The sequence below is a fragment of the Lynx rufus genome, unplaced genomic scaffold (assembly GCF_022079265.1).
Source record: "Lynx rufus isolate CCGP_SWC_20201006 ecotype Redwood Valley unplaced genomic scaffold, mLynRuf1.p SCAF_4, whole genome shotgun sequence".
NCBI classification, from domain to species: domain Eukaryota; kingdom Metazoa; phylum Chordata; class Mammalia; order Carnivora; family Felidae; genus Lynx; species Lynx rufus.
Genome location: NW_025814856.1, coordinates 18,679,512 through 18,696,542, shown reverse-complemented (window position 1 = coordinate 18,696,542; position 17,031 = coordinate 18,679,512). Strand labels below are relative to the sequence as shown.

The window sequence follows — 17,031 nt, the reverse complement described above, 5'->3', positions numbered from 1 at the left end:
TTGGAGCTTGCACAGAGGCCTAGATAGTAGCTGACCTGGGCTTCACAAAGACACACTCACTGACCAGCCCTGACTTCACAGACACAGCGCCTTTCAGACTCAAGTCCCGAAAGCAGAACTAGGCATAGTCAGTATAGGGTCTGAGGCCACAATACTTCTAGGGACCCCCAAAATCTTGATTTTTTTAATCAGAAGAAGATATATATTAATAATGAATATATAATGACTTAGGTTGGAATTATATTTGTCTTTATACCAACATAGTTGTAAAATGTATTTTTTGACGTTTTGAGAAAGGGTCCCAAAAAAGCAAAAGTGCTTAGGGCCCACAAATGTCATAGTGCAGCTGTGCAGGAAAGTACGCTCCCTTGGTATAGGTACTGAGGCACCCAGACTCCAGTACCACAAACAGGCCTGCCAGCTGGGTCTGCCAACCAAACAGCAACCCCCTCCCCCGCACTGCCTCCACCCCCACCCCAACACAAATAAAGCCGCAAAGCCCTGCCCTAGTGCTGACCCAGTGGGCGGGGCCGCTTCCGGCCCAGCCCCACCTCCTACCAAGGGCACTTTGTTAGGGGTGCTGAGGTGGCTCAGCTGCCTGGCCCAGCCCTCCAACCCCGGGCCTGCCCCTCAGCCCGCCCCCAGACTGGGTGGGGTGACCCCCTACAAAAGCTCAGAGTTTCCAGCAGCAGCAGCTTCCTCCAAGAGTCTGGTGCAGCTGGGGGCAGAGTTGAGGAACAGAATCTTGCTGAGCCCTGCCTAGGCCCTCAGCCTGGGGTCAGGAAGTTTGGAGGATGAGGCCCTTCAGCCCTGAGGTCAGCAGGGACAAGTGGGCAGACTGGCGGGGATACAAGGAGGGTTGGGCTGACCTGTCTTTGGTCACTGAGCATCTCCTCCTCCAATGGCTGGCCAGGATTCCTGCGGGGAGAGACAGGAAAGGACCCCCCTACCCACCCCCATCACAGTCAGGTCAGCCTCGCGGCTGAGGGCCTGGCTCTTATGAAAACACATATCATGGCTTCTGTGGCTCTTGGGGAAGGGGATTGGTTAGCTTAGGCCAGGGCAAAGTCTGTGGGAGACAGGGCAGAGGCCCCTCCAGTGGCAGTGCGACCCCTTCAAGCCTCTCCTTTGCCCTCTGACCTCCCTGAGCCCTGCAGGTCAGTGTTTACCTAAACCCAGAGCAAGGGTGGATTAATGAGCAAGGGGTTTGGCCAGCCTTCCCTGAGCAGGGGTCAGAGAGTTCAGGGCCTACTCTCAGCTTTGCCTCCCCTGGCTAGGTTTCACTAGAACCACCCTGTGCCATGGCAGTCCACCTGCTTCCCATCTACGCCCTCTTCCTGACCTTGCTGGACAAAACCCAAGGCTCCAGGAGCCCCATGGTACCCAACCAGCCCTTCACCACCATCTGGAATGCAAACACCCAGTGGTGCCTGGAGAAATACGGCGTGGACGTGGACGTCAGTGTCTTTGATGTGGTGGCCAACCCGGGGCAGACCTTCCGCGGCCCTGACATGACCATTTTCTACAGCTACCAGCTGGGCACCTACCCCTACTACACGTCTGCCGGGGAGCCTGTGTTTGGTGGGCTGCCCCAGAATGCCAGCCTGGATACCCACCTGGCCCACTCATTCCAGGACATCCTGGCTGCCATCCCTGCGTCTGACTTCTCAGGGCTGGCAGTCATCGATTGGGAGGCATGGCGCCCACGCTGGGCCTTCAACTGGGACGCCAAAGACATTTATCGGCAGCGCTCACGGTCACTGGTGCAGGCGCAGCATCCTGACTGGCCAGCTCCTTGGGTGGAGGCCGCAGCTCGGGACCAGTTCCAGGAGGCTGCACAGGCCTGGATGGCAGGCACCCTCAAGCTGGGGCAAGCACTGAGGCCTCGTGGCCTCTGGGGCTTCTATGGCTTCCCTGACTGCTATAACTATGACTTTCTAAGCCCCAACTATACAGGCCAGTGCCCCCCGGGTATCTGTGCCCAGAATGACCAGCTGGGGTGGCTGTGGGGTCAGAGCCGTGCCCTCTACCCCAGCATCTACATGCCTACAGAGCTAGAGGGCACAGGGAAGGGACAGGTGTATGTGCGGCACCGTGTAGGTGAGGCATTCCGTGTGGCTGTGGGTGCTGGGGACCCTGATCTGCCAGTGCTGCCCTATGCCCAGATCTTCTACGACGGGACGAACCGCTCTCTGCCCTTGGTGAGTCTCCCTCTATAACCCCACCCACCATATAGCCTACTTTGTCAGGCATCAGGTCCAGTAAGTGAGGCTGCATGGCCTTGGGGCACTTTCATCCATTCTCCATTCCTTAAGCTCTGTGTGCCATGCTCTGTGCTCAGCACAGATGATTCTGCATTCATCAGAAAGACGTAGTGCCTGTGTATGGCACGCACAGGCCAGAGTGAGGATGGGCTTGCCTCTCACCACCAGGGCCAGAAAAGCCCAGGTGGGGGTTATGAATTATTTGTCCCATCCAGTGTTGTTACAGCTATCTGCTGTGGGGAGGGAGGAAGGCCCTTCAGAGCTATGTCCCTTTCCTCAGGATGAGCTGGAGCACAGCCTGGGGGAAAGTGCAGCCCAGGGGGCAGCAGGAGTGGTACTCTGGGTGAGCTGGGAGAACACAAGAACTAAGGTGAGCTCAGGCCCGGGGTGGGGGGGGGGGTTAGGTGGGGGCGGGGGCGGGGGTGGAGCTGCCAGGCTGACTGGCAAGACCCTGGCCCACCCTTTCTATCCCTTCAGTCCTGACTGGCCAGCAGGTGAGTGCCTCAGTGCCCTAGGTAGGCCCATGCATGGCCATGGTGTCCCTGTTGCTCCCCTTCCTACTCAGGAATCATGCCAGGCCATCAAGGAGTATGTGGACACCACACTGGGGCCCTTTGTCCTCAACGTGACCAGCGGGGCTCTTCTGTGCAGTCAAGCCCTATGCTCAGGCCATGGTCGCTGTGCCAGGCGCCCCAGCCACCCTGAGGCCCTCCTCATCCTCAACCCCACCAGTTTCTCCATCCAGCCCACACCTGGTGGCGGGCCCCTGACCCTACAAGGTGCCCTCTCACTTGAGGATCGGATGCAGATGGCTGTGGAGTTCAAATGTCGCTGCTACCGTGGCTGGAAGGGAGCATGGTGTGAGAAGCAAGGCACGTGGTAATTGGCCACGAACTAGGATACACGCATTGAACATCTTGTTGACATTAAAAATAAAAGTTATTTTACCAGCAAAAATGGGTTTAATCAGGAACAGTAGAAAATTGCAACTTGAGACATGTGAGCTGTTGCAAAACCAAAGAAGAGGAGCGATCTTTTACATAGGAAAGGGGGGAGTTTGAAGGGCCCATTATAAACAGAAAGTCCATTGGAGTAAACCTGGGGTTCAAAGTGTGGTGACTTTTCATTGACTGAGTTATGGCAGTCTCTCATTGGCTGGGCTGTTGTCACACAATGAGAAAATCTTTCCTCCTGCTGGAATAGTAAAGTAGGCTTCTCCCTGTTGGGTCTGCAAAGAGCTGCAAGGAGTGGCATGGGTGAGTTCTCCCTTCCAGCCTCCCAACTCCATTTTATTTTATTTATTTATTTTTTTCCAACTCCATGTTAAGTGAGGTTTCCTTTATTCAGTTTCACAACCTAATGCACTCTGAGCCTGGCCACAGCTTTCTCTTTTTTTTTTTTTTTTTATTTAAAAAAAAATTTTTTTAACGTTTCATTTAGTTTTGAGACAGAGAGAGACAGAGCGTGAAAAGGGGAGGGTCAGCGAGAGGGAGACACAGAATCTGAAACAGGCTCCAGGCTCTGAGCTGTCAGCACGCTCGAACTCACAGACCGCGAGATCATGACATGAGCCAAAGTCAGCCCCTTAACCGACTGAGCCACCCAGGCGCCCCTGGACAGAGCTTTCTCCAGTATAAGCAGTCACACACAAGTCATGGTGACAGCCAGGAGTACATTCAGCCACGGTCATGAGCATATGCCTGCACATGCTTATAGACCAGGATAGCTGCCTAAGGGGTTAGAGCCTCCAGCACCCATCCAGCTGGGTCATAAACATCTCCAGAGATACTAAGCCAGTCTTTAAACTGTAGCAATCACAAGAACTGACATTCACTGAACACCTACGCTTCCTCAAGTCCTGTGTTAAGCATTTTAAGTAGACTTACTTGATCCTAACACGACGTTATGAGGAAACTGAGGCACACACTGGAAGGGCAAACATTTTGCCCAAGGCTGCACAGCCAGAAAATAGAGAAACTGGAATTCAAAACCCAGGCTGTCTAACTATAGAGGTAAAGCACTTTGACTCCTACTGTTGACAGTAACCAGCCCTGCACGCAACCTGCTCAGAGGCACCAAGCTCGCAAATAAAGCAGACACGATTCTTGCTTCAGGAGCTATTAATGGAGTGCCTAAAACGTGCAGGGGCCGGGATCCAGAGGGCACAGGAAAGGCTCATCTCTCTCACTCAGACCTGACGTCTGTCCGAGGGCGGCTGCTTCCGAGGATGGGGCCCAAATTTCAGGAGGAAGCTCTACCTGATCGTTTCCACAATGGACCCCTTTCCAAACGGGACCGACAGGAGCCGAGGCCTGCCTGAGCTTGGGGTGGGGCGGGGCGAGGCGAGGCGAGGCGAGGCGGAAGTAGAGCCGTGTGGAGGAGGGACCTGTACCCGGCCAAGGCTTTGGCGCGACGGGCCCGGTAGAGCGGAATCCGGGAGGATCTAATAGGTGCCCAGGAGCCAGATACTGGGCCTGCAGGCGACGGGGAGGAGGTGGAGCCTGCGCTCGGTCCCAGCTGGGATACGTAAGGGAGCGAGGTGCTGTGGCTCGGGCGGGGCTGGAGGGGCAGAGGCGGAGCCATGGCAGAGACCAGGTCTGCGTCGGTGGTGTTGTGACGCCCTGAACCGGGGGCGGAGCCTAAGCCGTGGCGCGCGGAGGCGGGGTGGGGCCTAGCTACCTAGAGAAAGTCGACCAGGTCCGGTGCTGCAGGAGACGACGGCTGCAGTGCGTCCGCCGCACCGCTAGGGGCCAGCGCGGGCGGTCAGAAGAGTCCAAACCACAGACAGCGAGAAACCGACCCGCGCGGAGCGAGCACGCGAAGCGTCCCGGAGCTTGGCTTCATAATGTCAGTACCTCCCCCTTCCCATGCGCCTTATGTTCGTCCTCACTGTCCCCCGTCTGTCCCATGCGTGCGGTCCTCAAGTAGCTATGCCGTCCCGCACGCCCTCCCTGCTTCTGTCGTTCTCTCCCCTAGCATGCCGAGCCACACCCACCCAGAGTCAAGCTGCTGAAGCACACCCTCCCCCCCAAAACTCCACGGTTTGTCATCCACTAGGAGGGAGGGGGAAACCGAGGCACAGAAGACACTGCCGCCTCTCCCTGAGGACACAGGAGCCCCGCCCATAGTGGGTGGGGTTGGCCACGAAGGGGTTAAGACCGCGGGGAAGTCTGGGGCTCCAGACCTAGGGGTGGATTCTGGGGCTTCCTCCCTCTTGGTCCAGAGCTGTAGCTGCTGCGGAGGTGGCCGATGCAGGTGAGGTGCTTATAATCCTCTGAGTGGGGTGTGGGGTTGTGGGGGCTACCTGTGCCTGACCAGTGTGGAATTGGCCTCAGGCTCATGGGGCCTTTTGGGGGAGGTGGGGAAGGAGAGCCAGGACGTCCTCTCTGGAGCAAGTGAGTAGAAGAGTGAGGCCCAGTGGATCCCCCACTGCCAGGAATCCCCTCAGCATAGACTCTCCTGGCAGAAGGGCCTGGGGTAGGACTGGCAAACAATGGGGTTTAGGCACAGGAGGTCTGAGCCCCCAACCTGATGGCCGTTGGACACCCTTGTGGATTTAGGAAGGAAGCTGTGGTCCTTATCTAGGGCGACTACGAAACTCAGGCCAGTGGGGAACCAAGCCTGCAAGAGCCACATTGCTTTGTGACAGTGAGCCAGGCCCCTTGCTAGTGCTGTTGGAACTCCATGTGAGGGGACAGTTGGGTCCATGCCCAAGCAGAGTGTCCTGAGCTGCATGGGGATGGGGGGCGGGCGGGGGGGGGGGGGGCATGGGCTCTGTGCTCCAGGCAGGAAAGGCAGTTCAGTGAGGGGACAACTGATCCTAACGGGTGGGTGATGGGTACCCCAGGATTGGTCAGGTGACAGGCATGGCCCAAGTGGTCAGAAAGGCTGGAACCTAAAGTGTAAAGAGAAGGAAAGGGCAGGGGAGTGCCTGGGGACAGCCAGAGGGAGTTTTGGGTGGGTTTAAGTAGGGGGTCATAGTGCCTAGTCTGCATGTTCTGTCTGATGGCCAGCCAACCATGATGGTGTAGGCTAGGTCCCCTGTTCTGGGGAGGCCAGAGTTGTAGCCAGAGAAAGTGGGGCCATGACTCTTGGGTTCTGCCCCAGCCTTTAGCCTTCAGCTTTCCTCCAATGTGGGGCAGGACACCCTGGAACCATTACCTCTACTGTCACCTGAGTGAGTCACCTGAGTCAGGTATAAGGGATGGTCTCCAGGTGACCTGTGCCATCAGGTGAGTATGGGACAGAGACAAGGTGTAGCTTACCAGTTCCAGGATGCATGGCTCCCCTAGCACTCTATCAGCCCCTCCCTGCCCCAACACTGTCCTCCTTCCTGGCACAGCCTAGCATGGCTGTTGTCTACAGGAGGAGCATCCTTGTGGTCTGAGGAGATAACCATTGTCTGGAGACCATGCTCTTAATCCCCAGCCTGGCACTGAGCCACCTGCAACCCAGCAGGAAATGACCATGGCTCCCAGCCTGACTTAGCTGAGCCTGGATCCTACATGTAGGGAAGAGCTGACTCTGAGCCCTGGCTCATCAAAGCTGACTCCTACCCTAGACCCTACACACCAGATAGAGTTGATCCTGAGTACCAGCCCAGCCAAGCTGACTCTGGATCCTGCATGCCAGTCAGAGTTGACCCTGAGATCCAACCTGGCCATGCTGACCCTGGATCCTGCACACCAGCCAGAGCTGACCCTGAGCCCCAGGCTAGCTGAGCTGACCCTGGGTTCTGCATGCCATCCAGAGATGACCCTCAGTCCTGGCTCGACTGAGCTGACCCTGGATCCCGCACACCAGCCAGAGGAGACCTCAGCCCCCAACCTGGCTGAACTGACCCTGGAGCCTGTGCACTGCCGACCTGAGCTCCTGGATGCCTGTGCCGACCTCATCAATGAGCAGTGGCCCCGCAGCCGTGCCTCCCGCCTGCATTCCTTGGGCCAGTCCTCAGACGCCTTCCCCCTCTGCCTGATGCTGCTGAGCCCCAGCCCCACACCTGAGGCAGCCCCCATCGTGGTGGGCCATGCCCGCTTGTCACGGGTGCTGGACCGGCCCCAGAGCCTCCTAGTGGAGACAGTGGTGGTGGCCCGGGCTCTGAGGGGCCGTGGCTTTGGCCGCCGCCTCATGGAGGGCCTGGAGGTTTTTGCTCAGGCTCGGGGCTTCCGCCGACTACACCTCACTACCCATGACCAGCTGCAGTTCTATGCCCACCTGGGCTACCAGCTGGGTGAGCCTGTGCAGGGCCTAGTCTTCACCAGCCAACGGCTGCCTGCCACCCTGCTCAGGGCCTTCCCCAGAGCCCCCTTTCCCCGGCAACCCTGCAAGGCTTCTAGTCTGACTGCCCAAACTGCCCCAAGAGCCCCCAAGGGGCCATCATTGCCGCCACCTCCTCCCCTGCCTGAGCCCTTGACCACCTCACCCCCACCTCCTGCAGGGCCCCCTCCACAAAGCCTGCTGGAGACACAATACCAAGACCTGAGAGGATGTCCCATATTCTGGATGGAAAAAGACATCTGAGGGCTACCCAGGACAAGGCACTGTCCTTCAGGGTTGATGGACTGCCTAGGACAGTCTGGGCCTCAGCCCATTGGCCATACCATAGTCCCTAGACCCTGGGAGCAGCTTTAGCCTGGCCATGTTTCCTGAGTACCAGTGGGGCCAGTAGATGGCTTCATGGCTGTGGCTCAGAGCTGTCAGTGTGGCTGAATAAAGGCTTCTGTTGGATGTGGCTATGACAGTTTATTTGTTGACCTCACTCTCACCTCCCAGCTTCATCTTAGATCCCCTATCTCTGCAAGAGTCCCCAGATCAACCTTGGCCCTAGGGCCATGGATGAAGGGACACCTGCCCTTTGCCCCTCCCACTCTGCCAAGCCCAGGTGACAAGGTATCTGTTCCCTTCTACATTCACTCATCACTATTCACTCAGGGGCTACTGTTTGTCAGGCTCTGGACTGGTCACAGGCAATGGGGAACGAGACAGACAGTACCTCGACCCAAGGGACAGGGGAGACAGGCAGGCATACAGTGTCAGGATCCGTGCTGGGACAGTGGGAGCCCAAGTGCCCTCAGTGCATTTAGAGACCCAGGAGGCCTCCCAGGGGAGGTGATGTCACAGCAGAGACCTGAGAGCTGAGTAGGAATTAAGCCAGGCAAAGGGGAGGATGTTAAGTGTTCTTGGGGCAAGGTCCAAGAAAGAGGTCAGAGGGGACTGGTGAGAAGTGAGTGGGCTAGGTGTCAGAAGGCACAGTGGTGCTGTGACAGAGATGGACAACACAGGAGCTACGTGGGCCAACGTAGGCTGTTACTGGTTTGAGAGGCCTAGAGGACCACATGGGGACCATCCTTCCCCAGCCTCCATCCTTGGGAATAGCTGGGGGAGTGTTCCCAGCTTTCCCTGCTGTATAGAAGGTGTGGCCATGGCCATGAATTCTAAGCTCACACCCCCTCTCTCCTGCAGGTTTCTGTCCCTGGGGCATGATCATGCAGCTGGGCCTCGCCCTGGTACTAGGAATGGCCCTGTGTCTGGGGTGTGGCCAGCCCCTGCTGTGGGCTCCTGAACGTCCCTTCTCTGTGCTATGGAACATACCCTCAGCACACTGTAAGACTCGCTTTGGCGTGCACCTGCCACTAGAGGCTCTGGGCATCACAGCCAACCGTGGCCAGCGTTTCCATGGCCAGAACATCACCATCTTCTACAAGAACCAGCTTGGCTTCTATCCCTACCTTGGGCCCAGGGGCACAGCTCATAACGGGGGCATCCCCCAGGTTGTCCCTCTTGACCGCCACCTGGCACAGGCTGCCTACCAGATCCATCTCAGCCTAGAATGTGGCTTTGCTGGCCTGGCAGTGCTGGACTGGGAAGAGTGGTGTCCACTCTGGGCCGGGAACTGGGGCCGCCGCCGAGCCTACCAGGAAGCTTCATGGGCTTGGGCACAGCGGGTATTCCCCCACCTGAACCCCCAGGAGCAGCTCCACAAGGCCCGTGCTGGCTTTGAACAGGCAGCCCGTGCCCTGATGGAGGACACACTACGGCTAGGCCAGGCACTGAAGCCCCATGGGTTCTGGGGCTTCTATCGCTTCCCAGCCTGTGGCAATGGCTGGCATGGTACAGCTTTCAATTACACAGGCCACTGCCACCCAGCCACTCTAGCCCGAAACACACAACTGCATTGGCTCTGGGCTGCCTCCAGTGCCCTCTTCCCCAGCATTTACCTCCCACCCAAGCTGCCACCTATTCACCACCAGGCATTTGTCCGATACCGCCTGGAAGAAGCCTTCCGTGTGGCCCTTGTTGGGCACCCACATCCCCTGCCTGTCCTGGCCTATGCCCGCCTCACATACCGGCATTCTGGGAGGTTCCTGTCCCAGGTGAGCGAAAATTGAGATCTAGGGGTCTGAGTGGGGAGTCATGGTCCTGTCCTAGGAAGATTTGAAGAGAAGACCTTGCCCAGGGGAATTTGATGGGGAGACCCCGATCTAGTTCTGAGTGGGGAGGTACTATCCTGGAGCATCTGAAAAGGAAGTATGGCTCTGCCTTGGAAAATCTTGAGGGGGAAGGCAAGGCCAACGTTTGGAGCCCTGGTCTGAGGGGAGACATTTTCTGAGTGGAGGACCCAAGAAGCCACTCAGAGGCTCAGTGCCAAGTAACCTTACTCTAGAAGTGGAATCAGATCATGGTAATGAGCCAGAAAAGTTTCTTGAAGGTAGAGGTAGGCCCGGATGGATCTGACCAGCCCAGCCCTGGCTTAGCAGTTTTTTGCTTCCAGGATGACCTCGTGCAGACCATTGGCGTGACCGCAGCACTAGGGGCAGCCGGCGTGGTGCTCTGGGGGGACCTGAGCTTCTCCAGCTCTGAGGTGATCATTGCCCCTCCAGCCTGCCGTACAGCCCATCCTGGGATCCCAGGGTTCGGGGGAGAGACCATGTCAGAGCCATGAAGCAGGAGCATTGATACATCCTTCCCCTCTCCACAGGAGAAGTGCTGGCATCTCCATGACTACCTAGTGGGCACCCTGGGTCCCTATGTAATCAATGTGACCAGGGCAGCCATAACCTGCAGTCACCAGCGGTGCCATGGCCATGGGCGTTGTGCCCGCCAAGATGGAGGACAGCTGGAAGCCTTTCTGCATCTGCAGCCAGATGGCAGCCCTGGAGCTTGGGAGTCCTTTAGCTGCCGTTGTTACCCGGGCTGGGCTGGCCCTACCTGCCAGGAGCCTAGACCTGAGCCTAGGCCTGAAGAAGCAACATAAAACCAGAGGTTACCTGCCCCTGACTCTCTTGTCCCTGCTGCCATTTTTCCAGTCTTGGAGGACAGCTCTGTCCCACTCTTGTTCTATTCAGTTTAGAGTCAGTCCTCCCATACACACCCTCCCTTCCCATGGGATACCTGGGGAGTGGAAGGGGCCAGGAAAAAAATGTTGACAGACAAACAGACAAAAACGTTTATTTTGTTTACACTATTTTAAAACCAAAGGTCCTCTGAGGTCACTTGATCCCTCCTGATAAGCAGCCCCAGGGAAAGTCAGAGTTCCAGATGGTTAGAGTTGCCAGCTCAGGGCTCTGTTCCTACTACTCCTCACTGGGTCCATGGAAAGGTCACAGGAGACCCATCCAGAGACAGGTGGGCTCCAAGATCTTGGCTAAGGTCTGTAAGTGCTAAGCTGTTATTTGTCCTCTGCTTCAGCATAAAGTCACTTTTTCTTTCACCGCCTAAGGTTTGTTCACCAAGTTCCACTAAACCCCAAGCTCTTCCTGTCACCGAGTGTCCGTCCGCAAGTGCCCAGAAACGCTGGCCCTGCCTGACGTAGTAGGCTGCTCCAAAGAGGCAGCTTCAGTGTTAACAACTGTGCATGCATGCACGTGGGCGCGCGGGGGGCGGTGTACACAGGGCATTGTGGGTGCATAGTTCAGCTAGAGCGTCGTGGGTTTACGGGTCTCAGGAATAGACTACAATTCCCGAGGTGCTCTGCGCCTAGCCTGCTGGCGGTCATCTGGGCGCGCAGTCCCCTGGGACTAGTAGTTTCGGCCGCGCGCATGTGGTCCCGGAACCCAATGGCCAAGAACTCGCCTTCCCGGCCACCCGTTTAGCAGGGCGGGGCGCAGCGACTCGTTTGGCAGGGCGGGGCGCCTCGCGAAGATGGTGTCGCGTGCGGCGTGTGGCTCCCGTCGTCTGCCCAATTCTCAGCTTAGCCCACCGGCCGGTGTCTCGCCGGTCTGGAGCCCCCGTCCGCCGGGCCCCTGACCCTGAGCCTTCTGCGCGCCCGCGCTCCTGATTCCCGGCATGCCCCGCGCCCGTAAGGGCAGCGCACCCCGCAAGGGTGGCCAGCGCCGCGGAGCGGGTAAGTGGGGAGCTACTGATGAACGGCGAGCGGGGGTCCTGCGTGGCTTGCCCGTCGGTGTTCCCGATGGCTCCCGAACGGAGACTCCTGCGTCGACCAACCTGGCGCTGCCTCCCGCAATTCTCCCGCGGCCAGCACGTGCCCCAGGAGGCAGCGGCCACGTGTGCGCCCAACTCAATTTGGGCGCTGCTTGCTGCTCAGGAACCCACGCTACCGGGCCTAAACTGGTCGGTGCCTCTCGGCCTCAGTTTCTCCATTGCGGATCCAGCCCAGTTACCTGCTATGATAGACAAGCTCGCCAGACAGCAGGAAGCCTGCCGCCTCGCTAATCCCTGCTCTTTTACTGGACTGGACTAGGAAGTTGGTGGGAGGGCTACTCTGACGGAGAGTACTGAGGTAGGGGGCGGACCGGCGGAGGGGTGGGGGGCGGTGGGGACGTTGCAGGATTCTGGCCTTGGTGGACCTGGCCCGAGAGGGTTAGGGAGTGCCCTTGAACCTGCGGCAGTCCTGAGACTTATCAGCTTTGAACAGAAGTGTGTCTTGCTTCAGTAAACACATATGTTTACTCTGCAGGAATGGGGTGCCTGCTAGGCACAGCTTAGACCACCCTAATGGGACTTGGGTGTGGGGACATCTAAGAGGGTAGCAACATTACAGAAGGACTGGTGTTGGGGGACAAGTTCATTTAAATGGTGTCAGCCCCAGACTTAAGAACCAAGGAATCCTTGAGGGGCTTCTGGGTGAATCCTGAGGAGGTGAAGAAGAGAGCACTGTGCAGAGGAAATAATTTGTGCAAAGGCCTGGCATCTAGAGAGGGAACAAATGAGGGAGGCTAGGCTGCTTTGGCTGGTTAGGGTAGTAAGAGAGGTGGTGAGCAGAGGACTGCATGCGTGCTGCACTTTGTCCAGCAGGTACATGGCGTATGTCGTTTTGAGAAGTAGGACCAGTCTGGTGACCAGAACCCATCTGGGACTCTGCTGCAGGAGCTGCCCTTGCCAAAGTCAGCCCCTGGCCCTGGGCAGAACCCACACACAGGAGCATTCCAGCTCTGCTGACCCTGACATTCTCCTGTGTTTACCTATTTTTAGGGACTCATGTGGTCAGGGGTCACTCCACTCTCTGCATTTCCCGAGGTCAGGAGGAGCCTGTGTGTCCATCCACCGAGGGCTGAAGGCCTGGGATAGTCCAGGGGGAGCTCAGAAGACAGTATGCTTGAAGCCTGGGGCACCCAGCCATATCCACTAGCAGCTGGGCTTCTGCCCCAAGGCAGATGGGTGGTTGTGGGCCCAAAGAAGAGCCTTAACTAGTTGTTTGTTCAGTCATTGTCTTCATTTGCTGTACTAAATGAGGTGTTTTAGCATGTCTGTTTTGCAGATGAAAAAATTAAGGCATTGGGGGTGCCTGGGTGGCTCACCCATTTAGGGTTAAGCCTCTGACTTTTTGTTTGGGTCATGATCTCATGGTTCAGGAGTTCAAGCCCCACCTCGGGCTCTGTGCTGACAGCTTGGAGCCTGGACCCTGCTTCAGATTCTGTGCTTCCCTCTCTCACTGCCCCTACCCTGCTCGCTCGCTCTCTCTCTCTCTCTCTCTCTCAACAATAAATAAACATTAAAAAAAAAAAATTAAGGCGTTGAAGTCTAGGCACTTGACCTGGTTACACTCTTTTCACGATATGGAGCTGGAATTTGAACCCTGTGTCTGTCTGTATATGTTCTGTATATACAGATTCAATAATCGAAGCCCCTGACTTTTGCCCTGGCCATTTTTAGGCATAATCTGGGCTGGTGGCTGAGCTCCCCCAGGATTTGCCTGATATGTCCCCACTCCAGGTGGGGCCTGTGCAGCCCCTTCTGCCTCTACCAGGACCTCAGTCTCCTTCTTTTTTTTTTTTTTTTTTTAACATTTATTTATTGTTGAGACAGAGAGAGACAGAGCACGAATGGGGGAGGGTCAGAGAGAGGGAGACACAGAATCCGAAACAGGCTCCAGGCTCTGAGCTGTCAGCACAGAGCCCGACGCGGGGCTCGAACTCACGGACCTCGAGATCATGACCTGAGCTGAAGTCAGCTGCTTAACCGACTGAGCCACCCAGGCGCCCCTCAGTCTCCTTCTTAAAGCAGGCTCTAGTCTCAGGGAGGCTGTACTCACAAAGCCTGCCAGGTTTTCCTAGGCTGGGCCTGGGAATGTTCTCCAGTTGATAGACCTCACTCCCTTTCTCCTCTTTCCTGGCTCAGCATCCCCTGCATCAGTCCCTGTGTGTACCACTTCAGCCTCCCATTTTCTCATCTCTGAGAGGGGGCAGGACTCTATTCTTGGGGGGTCATGAGGCCGGGTGAGGTACCCCCGGCCATCAGACATCAGTAAGGGCGGGCCAAGTGCTATGTTCCACCCTCCCCAGGTGCCCGGAGCAGAACCCAAGCTGACTCAGGTTCCAGTGAGGATGAGGCAGTCAGTGAGGCCCGCAGCACCACCAGTGAATGCCCCAGCCTTCTTAGCACTGCAGCAGAGGACAGCCTTGGTGAGAGTGGGTGGGAGTTTGGCAGGGACTCTGGGGATTCCCTGGGGTAAAGCAAGACGCAGGGCTGACCAGCTGGCCTTGCAGGGGGGGATGCCGTGGATGAGCAGGGCCAGCAGGAAGACCTTGAGGAGAAACTGAAGGAGTATGTGGACTGCCTCACAGACAAGAGGTACCTCTGACTGCCAGCCAACCCCTATACCCCTGTCCCTGCTCAGCCCATGCCAAGTATGACCCAGTAGGGCTGGTGCACAAGGTCTCCTTTCTTCATTCCTCAGTGCCAAGACCCGGCAGGGTGCTCTCGAGAGCCTTCGCCTGGCCCTGGCATCCCGCTTACTCCCTGACTTCTTGCTGGAGCGCCGCCTCACACTGGCTGATGCCTTGGAAAAGTGCCTCAAGAAAGGTTGGGCCCGGGGGCTCACGGGAGACCTGAATTGGCTGGGTACTGACCCTTGCTGCATGGGCTGACTGGAAAGCCTTCCTACAGGGAAGGGGGAGGAACAGGCCCTAGCCGCTGCCGTGCTAGGCCTGCTCTGTGTGCAGCTGGGCCCTGGACCCAAGGGCGAGGAGCTATTTCACAGCCTACAGCCCCTCCTGGTCTCTGTGCTCAGTGATGGCACAGCTTGTCCTGCTGCTCGGCTTCACGTGAGTGTTCTCTGCTCTGTGACACCCTTCCCTCCCCTAATCCCTAAGGGGAGAGGTGGGTTCCACCTGCTTTCAGGCTCCTTTACTCTGAGGGTGAGCCCTGTGGCTGGGAACCCAGGCTCACTCTCTAACCACAGCGTGGCTTTGCCCTCCTTCCAACAGTGTGCTTCTGCTCTTGGTTTGGGGTGCTATGTGGCTGCTGCCGATGTCCAGGTAAGTGACCTTTGGGCATGGCTAATAGAGTACCTAGGCCCTGGCTCTGCCCCTGAGCCACTCCCGCTGCCTCCCTGTGTCCCTAGGACCTGGTCTCTTGCCTCAACTGCTTGGAAGGTGTTTTCAGCCGGTCCTGTGGAATGGGTGGCTCCACAGCCCCTGTGGTCCCTGCCAGCCTGCATGGCCTGCTCTGTGCTGCCCTGCAGGCCTGGGCATTGCTACTCACCGTCTGCCCTAGCACCCATATCAACCACATCCTGGACAGGTAAGAGCAACTGCCTGCTGTGAGTGGAAGGGGAAAGGTGAGGCCCCCCCAACCCACACGTAGCTCAGCCTGCCCCTTCCTCAGGCAGCTGCCCCGGCTGCCCCAGCTCTTGTCCAGCGAAAGTGTGAACCTGCGAATCGCTGCCGGCGAGACCATCGCACTGCTCTTTGAGCTGGCCCGGGACCTTGAGGTGTGAGAGAGGGGTGAGGGGAAGGGAGGGGGCCTGCTGACTCCACCTGCCCATCCTCGGCTGAATGCAGGGGACACCACAGAAAAAGCAGGACAGCCTTAGGTCCTTATGGAGGGGAGGTAGCCCTAACACAGACTGAGATGCCGGGTGCCATGGTGGTGGCAGGGGTGTCTGGCCCAGGCAGGGACCAGGAGGGAATTCAAAGGGGAGAGGCAGAGAAGAAAACCACTTCTTCCGAGATAGGAAGGGTTTGCGCAACCCCAAGTTGAGAGCCAGCAGAGCGCGGGCTTCTGCTCACACGCCCTCTATTGCTCCCACCACAGGAGGATTTTATTTACGAGGACATGGAGGCCCTCTGCAATGCCCTGCGAACCCTGGCCACCGACAGCAACAAGTACCGTGCCAAGGCTGACCGCCGGCGTCAGCGCTCTACTTTCCGCGCTGTGCTGCACTTTGTTGAGGTGCGTGTGAGAACGTGTGTCCTAGTGAGAGTGCATCCCTAGGCACAGCCACCAAGCCCTGTTCTGCGGGTCCCTCTACTCTGCAGGGCGGTGAGTGTGAGGAAGAGTCGGTCCGCTTCGGGCTTGAGGTGCTCTATGTGGACAGCTGGGCTCGGCGCCGCATCTATGCTGCTTTCAAGGATGTGCTGGGATCGGGCATGCACCACCATCTCCAGGTGGGGAAGTAGACAGGGAGGGGACACCCAGCTTGGCTGTTTTGGACCAGCTTGAGCTCACTGCCCTGTTTGCCCCCAGAACAACGAGCTACTCCGTGATATCTTTGGCCTGGGTCCTGTCCTGGTGCTGGATGCCACTGCCCTGAAGGCCTGCAAGATTTCACGTTTTGAGAAGGTTTGCACCCTTGGGCACGTTTATCTTCCCTCCATTCCCACGGCCTGGAGGCCTGGAGCTCTGCAGGGGCTAGAGGAAAAGCCCTGGGCCTCCCCTTCCCTAGCTCACCATATCATCACTCTCTGCCCCCACTCCAGCACCTATACAACGCCGCTGCCTTCAAAGCCCGGACCAAGGCACGCAGCCGTGTGCGAGACAAGCGGGCAGACATCCTGTGAGGTGGGGCCAGCTGAAGAGGAGACTGTCCACACTCGTGCCTGTGTTTTTAACAGAAGACACTGCAACAACTGGTTGTTCCTGCCAGGAATTGTGGCTTTATTTTTTTAATGACAAAACCAAAAACAGACACGGGTGGTGGCTGGAGGCCAGGGCACTTGGTATCCTGGCCCCTTGCCTCAGCACAGCCCTGTGCTTCTCTCTGCCCTGTCTCAGGCCAGGCCAGATGTGTGCTTGTCCCAGGGCTGTGGGGCAGGCAGGAGGAGGGATGTGCCTTTCTCTCCTTTCTCGGGCCCTGCTCCCCTGGGGTGACCTACTTCCTTGAGGGGAATGGCATCTGGACAAATGCCACCAAAGCCGGTGGGGAGGCCAGGCTACCTGGAATGGATCTATATGCTGATTTTTAAAGATTATTAGAGGTAATTAAACTGAATGCTCAGCCATCTGTGGCCCTTAGCTCCTGGGTGTTTCTGCCTGCCCTGCCATTCACCACCACACTGGGTCTCCCCCATCTCCATCTCACCTTTGA

General features: G+C 57.4%; 4 protein-coding genes across 5 annotated transcripts; all 4 read left to right on the top strand.

Annotated features, from left to right (window-relative positions):
* The first annotated feature begins 331 nt into the window (after window positions 1-331).
* Window positions 332-3,221, top strand: HYAL1 (hyaluronidase 1). The gene is made up of 4 exons (XM_047096553.1): window positions 332-815; window positions 1,278-2,201; window positions 2,545-2,634; window positions 2,830-3,221. Exons 1-4 carry the CDS (start codon window positions 795-797, stop codon window positions 3,145-3,147), a joined length of 1,353 nt encoding a protein of 450 aa, XP_046952509.1. The 5' UTR covers window positions 332-794; the 3' UTR covers window positions 3,148-3,221.
* Window positions 3,222-4,562: 1,341 nt separating this feature from the next.
* Window positions 4,563-7,995, top strand: NAA80 (N-alpha-acetyltransferase 80, NatH catalytic subunit). Its single transcript, XM_047096554.1, is given in 4 exon segments — window positions 4,563-4,790; window positions 4,976-5,111; window positions 6,826-6,919; window positions 6,921-7,995. Coding segments are annotated over 2 exon segments (894 nt in total). The 5' UTR covers window positions 4,563-4,790; window positions 4,976-5,111; window positions 6,826-6,889; the 3' UTR covers window positions 7,785-7,995.
* A 635-nt stretch (window positions 7,996-8,630) lies between these two features.
* Window positions 8,631-10,697, top strand: HYAL3 (hyaluronidase 3). Its single transcript, XM_047096471.1, has 3 exons — window positions 8,631-9,637; window positions 10,036-10,125; window positions 10,243-10,697. The coding sequence occupies exons 1-3, from the start codon at window positions 8,744-8,746 to the stop codon at window positions 10,516-10,518; spliced, it is 1,260 nt and encodes a 419-aa protein (XP_046952427.1). The 5' UTR covers window positions 8,631-8,743; the 3' UTR covers window positions 10,519-10,697.
* Window positions 10,698-11,352: 655 nt separating this feature from the next.
* IFRD2 (interferon related developmental regulator 2) lies at window positions 11,353-16,945 on the top strand. 2 transcript variants are annotated; one of them, XM_047095604.1, is made up of 12 exons: window positions 11,361-11,607; window positions 14,006-14,125; window positions 14,210-14,294; window positions 14,401-14,525; window positions 14,610-14,767; window positions 14,930-14,980; window positions 15,067-15,245; window positions 15,330-15,435; window positions 15,759-15,896; window positions 15,983-16,111; window positions 16,191-16,286; window positions 16,424-16,945. In XM_047095604.1, exons 1-12 carry the CDS (start codon window positions 11,550-11,552, stop codon window positions 16,502-16,504), a joined length of 1,326 nt encoding a protein of 441 aa, XP_046951560.1. In that variant the 5' UTR covers window positions 11,361-11,549; the 3' UTR covers window positions 16,505-16,945. The 2 variants fall into 2 exon arrangements, with proteins under 2 accessions (XP_046951561.1, XP_046951560.1); XM_047095605.1 differs by lacking the exon at window positions 15,330-15,435 and having other exon boundaries at window positions 11,353-11,607; window positions 16,424-16,593.
* Window positions 16,946-17,031: the final 86 nt, after the last annotated feature.

Coding starts and splice junctions, on each gene's coding strand:
- HYAL1 (XM_047096553.1), top strand. CDS start 795: ATGAGGCCCTTCAGCCCTGAG. Junction 816..1,277: donor TGAGGCCCTTCAGCCCTGAG/GTCAGCAGGGAC, acceptor TCCCCTGGCTAG/GTTTCACTAGAACCACCCTG. Junction 2,635..2,829: donor GGGAGAACACAAGAACTAAG/GTGAGCTCAGGC, acceptor CTTCCTACTCAG/GAATCATGCCAGGCCATCAA.
- IFRD2 (XM_047095604.1), top strand. CDS start 11,550: ATGCCCCGCGCCCGTAAGGGCAGCGCACCCCGCAAGGGTGGCCAGCGC. Junction 14,295..14,400: donor GACTGCCTCACAGACAAGAG/GTACCTCTGACT, acceptor TTCATTCCTCAG/TGCCAAGACCCGGCAGGGTG. Junction 16,287..16,423: donor AGATTTCACGTTTTGAGAAG/GTTTGCACCCTT, acceptor CCCCCACTCCAG/CACCTATACAACGCCGCTGC.
- HYAL3 (XM_047096471.1), top strand. CDS start 8,744: ATGATCATGCAGCTGGGCCTCGCCCTGGTACTAGGAATGGCCCTGTGT. Junction 9,638..10,035: donor CTGGGAGGTTCCTGTCCCAG/GTGAGCGAAAAT, acceptor TTTTGCTTCCAG/GATGACCTCGTGCAGACCAT. Junction 10,126..10,242: donor TGAGCTTCTCCAGCTCTGAG/GTGATCATTGCC, acceptor CCCTCTCCACAG/GAGAAGTGCTGGCATCTCCA.